Raw genomic sequence first — 9,494 nt, 5'->3', positions numbered from 1 at the left:
AAGTATTCTCCTGGAGAAACTGGCTGCTCATGGCCTGGATGGGTGCACATTAGGCTGGGTAAAACACTGGTTGGATGACCAGACCCAAAACGTTGTGGTGAATGGAGTTAAATCCAGTTGGTGGCTGGTCACAAGTGGTGTTCCCCAAGGCTCAGTGTTGGGGCCAGTTCTGTTTAACATCTTTATCAATGTCCTGGACAAGGGGAACATGTACACCCTCAGTAAGTTTGCAGATGACACCAAGTTGCACAGGAGTGTTGATTAACTTGAGGGTAGGAAGCCTCTTCAAAGGGATCCAGAGAGGCTGGATCAATGGGCTGAGGCCAACTGTATGACCTTCAATAAGGCCAAGTTCCAGGTCCTGCAGTTGGGTCACAACAACCCTCTGGAATGTCACAGGCTTGGGGAAGAGTGCCTTGAGGAAAGGTACCAGCAGAATAGGACATGGGGGGGTTGGTTGACAGCTGGGTGAACATGAGCTAGCAGTATGCCCAGGTGGCCAAGAAGGCAAATAGCATCCTGACTTGTATGAGAAGTATTATGGCTAGCAGAACTAGGGAAGATATTGTCCCCTTGTACTCGGCACTGGTGAGGTCACACCTCAGATCCAGTGTTCAGTTCAGGGCCCCTTACTTCAAGAAAGACATTGAGGTGCTGGAGTGTGTCCAGAGAAGGGCAATGGAGCTGGGGAAGGGTCTGGAGCACAAGTCCTGTGAAGAGCAGCTGAGGGAACTGGGGATACTCAGGCTGGAGAAAAGTAGGCTCAAGAGAGTCAGTGATATCATTTTCTACAACTACCTGAAAGAGGTTGTAGCCAGGTAGGTGTTGGTCTCTTCTCCCAGGTGACAAGTGATCACATAAGAGGAAATAACCTCAAGTTGTGCCAGGGGATATTTAGATTGGATATTAGAAAAAAACTCTTCACAGAAAGGGTTCCCAAATATTGGAATGGGTTGCCCAGGAACCTGCTTGAGTCACAATACGTGGAAGTGTTTAAAAGACCTGTAGATGTGGCACTTAGGAACAAGTGGTGAGCTTGGCAGTATTAGGTTAATGGCTGGATGATGGTCAATGGTATTAAAGGTGTTTTCCAATCTAAATAATTCTACAATCCTATTCTATGATATATAGGTCACAGGGAAAATATTACTCAAGTTTAGTGGGTATCTTTCCATATAATAAAAGTATCCTCTTAGAAGCTCTTTAAAGTTAATCAAATCTTTGCTCAGCTGACCTGGAAAACACAACAGGCTTATGCTGTTGTGGCTAGAGCATATGTATTACTAATACAATTTATGACTTCAGCCCTGCTGTCAGAGAAATCTGTGATTACACCATGTCCCAGAAAAGTTTTTTGCCCAGCAACAAAAGTCTTGCAAAAGCTAAGGTTGAATGAATTTTCTGTGAAGTTTCTTCTGCCTCAGAAATCTCCAGTCCCAGATCAATAAACAATCCTTTTTTTTTTTTCAATCAACTTTAGTTAGTATGGTTTTGGTTTAATTACAGCTATGTAAAGTTTTGTAAACCAAGTTACAACAAGAGGCCAGAGTGAAAAAATGGGCCTAGAGACAACAAAAGTGCTTCCTGAGGCTAGTAAGTCCCACTGATCAGCATGATTTTTTTTAAAATTAGTTCTTGTGTACCTCTAAATTGAGAGAGTGAGTATATGTGTTTGCATGCATATATACTTCATAGTAGGGAGGAGGATCGTTAGTGGGTTTTTTATTGTTAACCATATTCTTCTGCTTTACCACCAATGTTTATCAGGTTCTTTTTTTAGCTTAAATATGCTTTAGTTCATCTTTCCCTCCACCCCTTTTACACTACAGAAAGATCCTGATACCAACTCCGTACAGTGAGTCTCCTTTGCTGGAACTGGGGCACAATACGCCCCACGAACATCCCAAATAACATTGTCTGGATATAATGACAGATTATTATGAATATATCAGAAAATGTTATTAGTTAGCTGAACAGCAGAGGCACTGACTGTGCAGTCTGCCATCAATGAGCTAGAAAATGTAGTTTCTGTTCTCTGACCTCAATCATCAATAATAATGGTAAAACTTACAAGCAAAATTATCTAAAGCATTTTCAAAAGAGTTTTTTTCATGTGATTTTTCATTAATGGTGTCCCTTGGAAGCTTGTTACTCTCTAGATTTGCTTTATAGTTCGCAAGCCTGTCAATGAATTAAAACATAAACTACCTGTCTATGTCTTCTGGGAGATCTTTCAGGTTGTTGCTGCTAATATCCAACCACTGCAAATTAGACATCCGGAGTACACAAATTGGAATAGAATGAAACTTGTTTGCTGACACATCCACAACTGTGACTTGTTTCAGGTTACTTAGCTAGAAAGAAGTGGTGTTTAATTTTAGTTACATTTTGCAAACACAAGAAGACATTTCATTCATCAAACATTTTTATTCCTCTCAAAATACATAGAAAAATAAGAAATGCAAGATTTCTTAACTCAACTTTTTGCCAACCTTACCTCTTCATAGGTAAAAGGATTCCAGAAATAACTACTTCCCAAAATGTTCATCACCTCTCTAATCTGTCATGCTATTGAATGAAATTTTCATTCCACAAAAAATATGGACAATGCCTTGGTTCCTTCCTAGATTACATATGTACTACCTTCTGAAGTGACAAAATACAATCAAATACATTTGCTAATTAATAGAAGCCAGGTTACCATTCTCAAAATCAGAGATGTTATAACTCCCATCAAAACCATATAGATTTCCTTCACTATAACTCTGTTATGCACTGATAGTGTATTGCTAGGAGACCCCTAGAAAATGAATGAAACTGCCAATTTAAGCCAAAAGAAAATTTGGTACAATATTTTTCAAAGGTGTTTAAAAATAGTTCTTCCATACTTGCAAATTAAATATAAAATAAGGTACAATAGAGCCTTTTATTTGAACACTTTTCAAAGGACTTATATTTTTAACTAATAAACCTTTGTACAGTGAAGGTTAACTACAAATGTAGAATATACCTGTTAAAGAAATAAATGTGTTAAATAAAACTCTCTGTGTATTGAATCCATTATTCACACTACCAGTGTTCATAAAACCATGCAACTAGCTAAAGTGAATGTCAAGGGAGTATATATGTTAACCAAAACCAGTACTTTAGAATGGAAATTATTTCTCTGAGCATCTAATCATATGTCACCATCACAATCTAGCTCTACAGATCCTGATAGAGAAGAGAAAGTAGCACCAAAATTTCATTGGTCTTTGCCTGAAGGTTTCTTAGAATGTAGAAAATAATTAGGAACCAAAAAAACCCAACCCAAATATATTTTCCACTTCCAGAATTTGCAAAATGCAAGTAACAGCATAAATTGTGGAGAAAAAAATTAGAAAATACTGAAATATATTACAAATCCTTGAGAAGGATTTTATTATTATTATTTATTAAGGATCAAATCCCTTTTTGCTGTAGTTTTATGGTCAAACTTCTTACTGGAATGCTGTCAGTCATCTTAATTTGACCCTTGCCATTTAAAATGCTCATATTCTTGGTGCTGTATCAGAGTCAGTTTGGTTTGTGATTTTATGGTGGTGGGTTTTTTGTTGTGGGGGTAGGGGGCTGTTTATTTTGTTTTGTTTTTCTAGATATAACTTAATTTTGCTGCCAGACCTTAAAATTTGGGAAGGTCTCTTCAGGAAGATTTAACGAAACTATCATATCACAGATGAGTACACAATTAAGTCTACCTTTCAAAAACATATTAGAGGTTCAGTTTCTCATATCAAAGACATAATTTGGAAATCTGCCCACCACTGCATTAAAACTGCCCTGGTGAGGAATCACCATGGAAAAGTCTCACTCCTGATTCAGAACAGGCAGACACACATTTTATTCTGACATTTCTCACTTCCAAACCATTTTGTCATTTTGAAGACTGACTGCTGGCAATGAACAGTCAGTCACTCCTGTATTGTATAATTTCCAGATACTGAATCTTTTTTCCAACAAAACAGAACCTCCCTTTGAACAAGGAAAGCAGATAGGTTCTTCTAGATCATAGCAACGACAGAAAAGAGAAAATAACTGGCACCATCTTTACACTGCATTTACTTTGTCGTTTCAAATTATTGTCACAGTTACAAATCCCAAGCATATATTTCAAGTTTCTCTGCACTCAGAATGATTTGCTAAAACTGCTGATGCATTTCTTTCAACAAACTCTCCCCAGAAGGAATTTATCGGGCACAGAATTAAAACTAAGTCTCACAGGCTCAAATAACACCCAAAATGTTCTCAAACCTACCCCAAAGTGTAAAAGCCACAGTGTCTAAACACCAAGTGGTAGGTTATTTTAAAATGACGTGCCATCACTGTTCACTCAGGTTCCTAAACACTTTGCTTTCACATGCAGTCACCTGTAATGCTGAATCCACTTGGTAACATTAACTTGAGGTGGTAAAGAGATAGTTCTTCAAGAGCAGTAACTAGTTTTATATGTTTTCCTCAAAATGCTTTATTATGTTAAATAATAATAGTAACGTTAATATAGCATTATTAATTTTTTTTAATAAACAGAGCTGTTTCTGACATTTTTCACATAGTATTAAAAATAGATTGGTTTGATACTTGATTATATGAAAACCTACATTTTTCAGGAGTTTGTACTCCCATAAAACTATACCAACAAAATACACAGTCATGGACTCTCTTGATATAAAGTTTGGTTCAGAATGCCACAGAATATATGGAGCCATGATTATATTGTATAAGCTGCAAGCCCTCAGAACTTGTTCTTTTAGGGTAATATTTAACAAAACCTGTCCATTTTCTATAGTAAGTTGAAACCTAATGGAGTTTTTATTTAATCTGTTCCAGATACGTTACCAACAAACACCTATGATATATGATACATTGGAAATTATGGCAGCTATGTATTATATTTCCTAAAGAAAACCCTGTGTATTTTATTTCTTCTCAAAGGACTGATGGATTTTCGCACCTTTTATAACATTTCATTTTCAAATAAGCATGGCTCCCTTATCATTTTTACATTATAATTTATTTTTGCTTGATGTTGATTTTTGCTATTTTCCTCTATTATGTGACTTTGAATCTACCAGTATATAGGCTTTATGCAAGTTCCATTTTAAAAAATAGCTATATTTGATAGTCTAGCTACCTGGACTCACTTACTGTGGTCCGTGTGTTTAGTCACTCTTGTCATTTTTATTTGACAAACTGCCCCATTTTGCTTATCTTAATCGTTTTGTTCATAGAAATAATCCAGATAACACTGTAGAACTCCCCTGCTTCTCCTTCCCTCTGACAGTTAAGCCTTCAGTTGAAAGAAAAGGACACCATGTCCTGGGCTGAACAAGTTATTTGATTAATGGATGTGTTTTTATTTCTGTTCTGCTTTTTGCCATGAAAGGGATTTACTGATAAGGTTGTATGCAAGTTTATCATGAGTTTCCTACTACTTGGCACCAACAAATGGAAAGGTATAAAGTCATGTCAAGCCTTAGCACAAAAATACTGTATTTTTCAATTGCTTGTAAATATTCTGTAGCAGAAACAACATCCCATCAAAGTCAATATATGACAAGACATACAAAGGATTAACCCAGAAATGTCTATCAGTGCATTACCAATGTGCTTTTGCCCAGAAATTTCAGATTCAATTAATTCAAAGAAAATTTGTACCACTTCAGTAGCATCAGGTTATCATATATGTTGTCTCCCAAAACACACATATCGGCACTCAGCATCTCATTAGCTTGCTGAAAGCAATACAATATATATGACAAAGGAGCACCCTAGGTGCAAACTGCACAGTTCCCCACTTAGGTCCCATGCACTGAGACAAAATCCCAAGCTTTTCTTTCACAGAGCTGTAAGTGTAACCTCTTCTGTAATCTCATTGACGTTCCTGGAGAAAAGTACATATTAAAGAAATGAGTACAAGCATCTTTAGTTAACTTTCATTAAGATATACCTGTATTTTCATAGCCCAGTCCACCACAGAATGTCCAAACTAGTCTCTTACGCTTGAGAAGGCAAAGGCACTTAAGAGTCAACCCCACCCTTTGTAACAGGTTCACATATTTCATGACAAACCCCTATGAAGTATAAAAATGCATGACTTCAAACAGCATTTCATTTGGTGGTAACATGATAAACTACATCCAAGAAATGTATATGGAAGCAAGTCTTCCCCCAAATGGCGTTATTCTGATTTTGCAATGTTAAAACCCTAAATCTTTTGCAGAGTTAATCCCCAAAGATATGCCAAGCTGTTTACTTGGAAGTTTAACACTATCGGTTTTCATATTTGGAGCATTACTATGATTCAAACACCTAATACTCGAAGTCTAATAGAGTATTTATAGCTATGATTACTTAAGCATAAAAAGTTCATAGAAAGGACCTTTGCCTTTTATTAGAGCACATTTTTGTATACAAAAACCTTTCCTCAGGTCTGGAAAGAATGAGAAAGCTGACTGCATATGCAATAGTCACAAAAATATCAGGTATTGATCATTCACAGGTGATTGAAGAAATGCATGGCAGTAAGAGCAGGACTATCTTCATGCAGTTAAAATCCCTAAGAATGTCGATCATGTGTTTAAATTTGAGTGTAGGACCTTTCTCAAAGCAATGAGTCATGTGCATGAAATTAAGTACCTGACTAATGATTTCCTGGGCTGAAGCCAAAACAAGTCTGCTGTCTCAAAAAATAAATTTATGTTGATTAGTTACATTAAGTTTTCATAGTATTTCTGCTGCAGCTACACACTGTCTGCATATATTATTGCACTTTTCTATCATAAAGTCATCTTATCTTCAAATCTCCAAAACTTGTAAATAAAGGATACAGATTAGAAGAAAAACCTAGTTTCTACCAGAAGTCAATTAAAGGCACCAATGTCAGTACTATACAGGTATCAAGTGACCTCCCCAGACTGTTAGGATAGGAAGTGTCCTTTGAGTATACCGAAAGACCCTTTTAAGATACATTCTGCTCCTTCCCCAAGAGATGACAAAAATTGCTCACTTGCATAACAGAATAGAGACAAAGCCAAAAACATTTTTCACTTCTGCTCCAAGAAGCAACAGGAGTTGAAGAGGTACTATTCAAATAGTGCCATCTTAATTATGATTTAAACATATACAACAATTCTGGTTTGTCACAACACACTCTAGCATGTGAGGTTACTCTTCTGATTTTAAAAAACTGAGTATGTTCATTTGAGCTCATTCTGAAACCCAGAGTAAAACACTATTTGTCAAGTGGGGCAAGGGGAAAACACCAAAAGAGAAGAAAATTTTATTTTGTAGCAACTCAAAAAAGATGCTATAAACAAAGGTGACAGCAAAAATAAAGAATCATAGCACATATGTTGATGGATTTATTTTACAATGACAAAATAGTAACCATTCACTTGAAAAAGATAGCAAGGATATTTGAAGAAATATAAGTAGAAAAGAACTAAGTAACAACATAATATTGACAGAAGCAAAATGAATAATAAGAAAAATTACATGAGGAAACATTCAAGTGAAACAAAGAATGTGGTCCTATGATCTAGCCAGTTGCAATAGCACCATTTCGATGACTAATGAAGAAATCATTTCACCTTGTGTATATTGGTGCTGGGCAATGACAACAGCTTTTTACACCAGACTGAACACATATAGCCTGATAAACTTGGAAACAAGACTTTCATGGAGTGTCAGCCAGAAATCAGCTTGCTTATGAATGCAAGTGGAAGACAGAATATTAATGTGAAAAAGACATTTTTGAATTCAGCAGCCGAGGTCAGAAGTTTTGTGATCTGTGAGCTGCCTCATACGATACTGGGAATAAGCATCTCCATGTTTTCTTTGTTTTATAAACAGAAATGGTAGAACTTCTTTTTGTCTTGGCACAGAGTAACTTTACTAAAATGCACAAATTCTTGTCTGTTTTTGTGCTGAGTGCCAGAGCAGTTTGACAAATATCATTAATTGGCTGAGAACCCTGCAATTTGGAACAGGATTTATCTGTTCTTGAAGCAGGAGTTTCCAAAAGAAGGTCCCCAAACTCAGGGAAGTCACAATGGAAATAAGTCTGTTTTGCTCCCTGTGACATATCTGGTCTGGAATTAGAACTTATCTAGTTGAACAAACTGTTAGAAAATGTCTATCACAAAAATTATTTTTCTTTTAATGCCACAGACTACATGTGCATGACACTGATGGTACACAAACCTACCGTTGAGAATACTGTCAACAACTGAACACGACACTTCACAACTTTGTGGCTTACCAGGATTATAGCAAATTTTCTTTTTCTTCCTGTTTTTCCTTATTCATGGTGCTGTTAGATATATGGGGGAGGGGAGGGTATATACTTTCTTTGAGGTGGTTACAAACCTAACAGGAGAAATTTTGAGTTCATCTTTTCCCAAATTATTCTTTTCTTTCTATATTTTAACAGTATTTCTAGGAGGCTTTATGTCTTGGGCTGATAGAAACACATAAACATTGGAAATATATCTAGTATTAGTAACAGATATGGGAGTGAGCTTTTCCTGACCTGGGCCAGAAAGCTGAAGAATGGTACACAGGTTGTATGCACAGTGGGCAAATTTTTTGTACAAACAAGACATTGGCTATTTTCTAAGAACATGGTGCAATTAAGAGCATGAGGCTATGACTTCCTGCATTTTTTAGTGTTTCATTGTCATTTTGCACTACTCCATCCAGACCGTGTTCAAGTAAAGTTGGTATGTCTAAGTAATTTAAGGTATTTATTATTGTTCTTATTAAATACCTGCTACTAAAAATATAACTGAATACTTATTCGTATATATAGGAAAGCTTATCATGAAGCTGAGCTTTCAGGACTCATTTTATAGGAAGATTTACCTTGCTGTGAAATTCACAGACTCCTGGTGCAGGCACTGGACACATTGCGGCCCTCCTCTAATATCACCCAGACATGTGATCTTTGGTACTGTCCCATTGATGGAGCAATCCTACAAGCCTCATCTGCTTTTCACTAGAAATTTTAAAGTTTCAAAATTTCTTTTCTTTTTTTTATTTACCCCCTCCCCTGTACATTGATAAACACTTGCAGTAGTTGCTTTGTTTAAAAAAAAAAAAAAAAAAAAAAAAACACGAAAAATGTTTTGTTAAAAAAAAAAAAAAAAAAAAAAAAACACGCAAAAAAAACCGCTTGCATAGAAAATACCTGGTCACATGCCCAGTGTATCCAAGAGGTTCCTATATTTCAGGCAAGCTTCTAAACTTAAATTATGTCAAGAGCCCTTCCACCAACTCAGAGTACATCAGGACACAAATACAACTGAAGTCCATAATGCTCCATGGATTACTAGATTTTGTGCTGTGTCAGTTAAACAACAAGGAAAAGGAGTCTAATAAAATCAGTCAGATGACCTCTCCCAGCATAGTTACTCAGAAAATAAATTGCGTAGAATCAGGTTTCATGGTACTGGAAT

General features: G+C 36.3%; 1 protein-coding gene across 1 annotated transcript in view; it reads right to left on the bottom strand.

Annotated features, from left to right (window-relative positions):
- Positions 1-8,946, bottom strand: part of LRRC2 (leucine rich repeat containing 2) — a 15,363-nt gene extending 6,417 nt beyond the window's left edge. The window contains exons 1-2 of the mRNA XM_010161002.1: positions 8,902-8,946; positions 2,209-2,354 (exon numbers count right to left, since the gene is read on the bottom strand). Of these exons, the coding sequence (XP_010159304.1) occupies positions 2,209-2,354; positions 8,902-8,946 (191 nt within the window). The remainder of the gene's footprint in view (positions 1-2,208; positions 2,355-8,901) is intronic.
- Positions 8,947-9,494: the final 548 nt, after the last annotated feature.

This window comes from Eurypyga helias, unplaced genomic scaffold, assembly GCF_000690775.1.
Source record: "Eurypyga helias isolate BGI_N326 unplaced genomic scaffold, ASM69077v1 scaffold2881, whole genome shotgun sequence".
NCBI classification, from domain to species: domain Eukaryota; kingdom Metazoa; phylum Chordata; class Aves; order Eurypygiformes; family Eurypygidae; genus Eurypyga; species Eurypyga helias.
The sequence above is the reverse complement of the archived record's forward strand: the minus strand, read 5'-3'. Positions and strand labels throughout refer to the sequence as shown.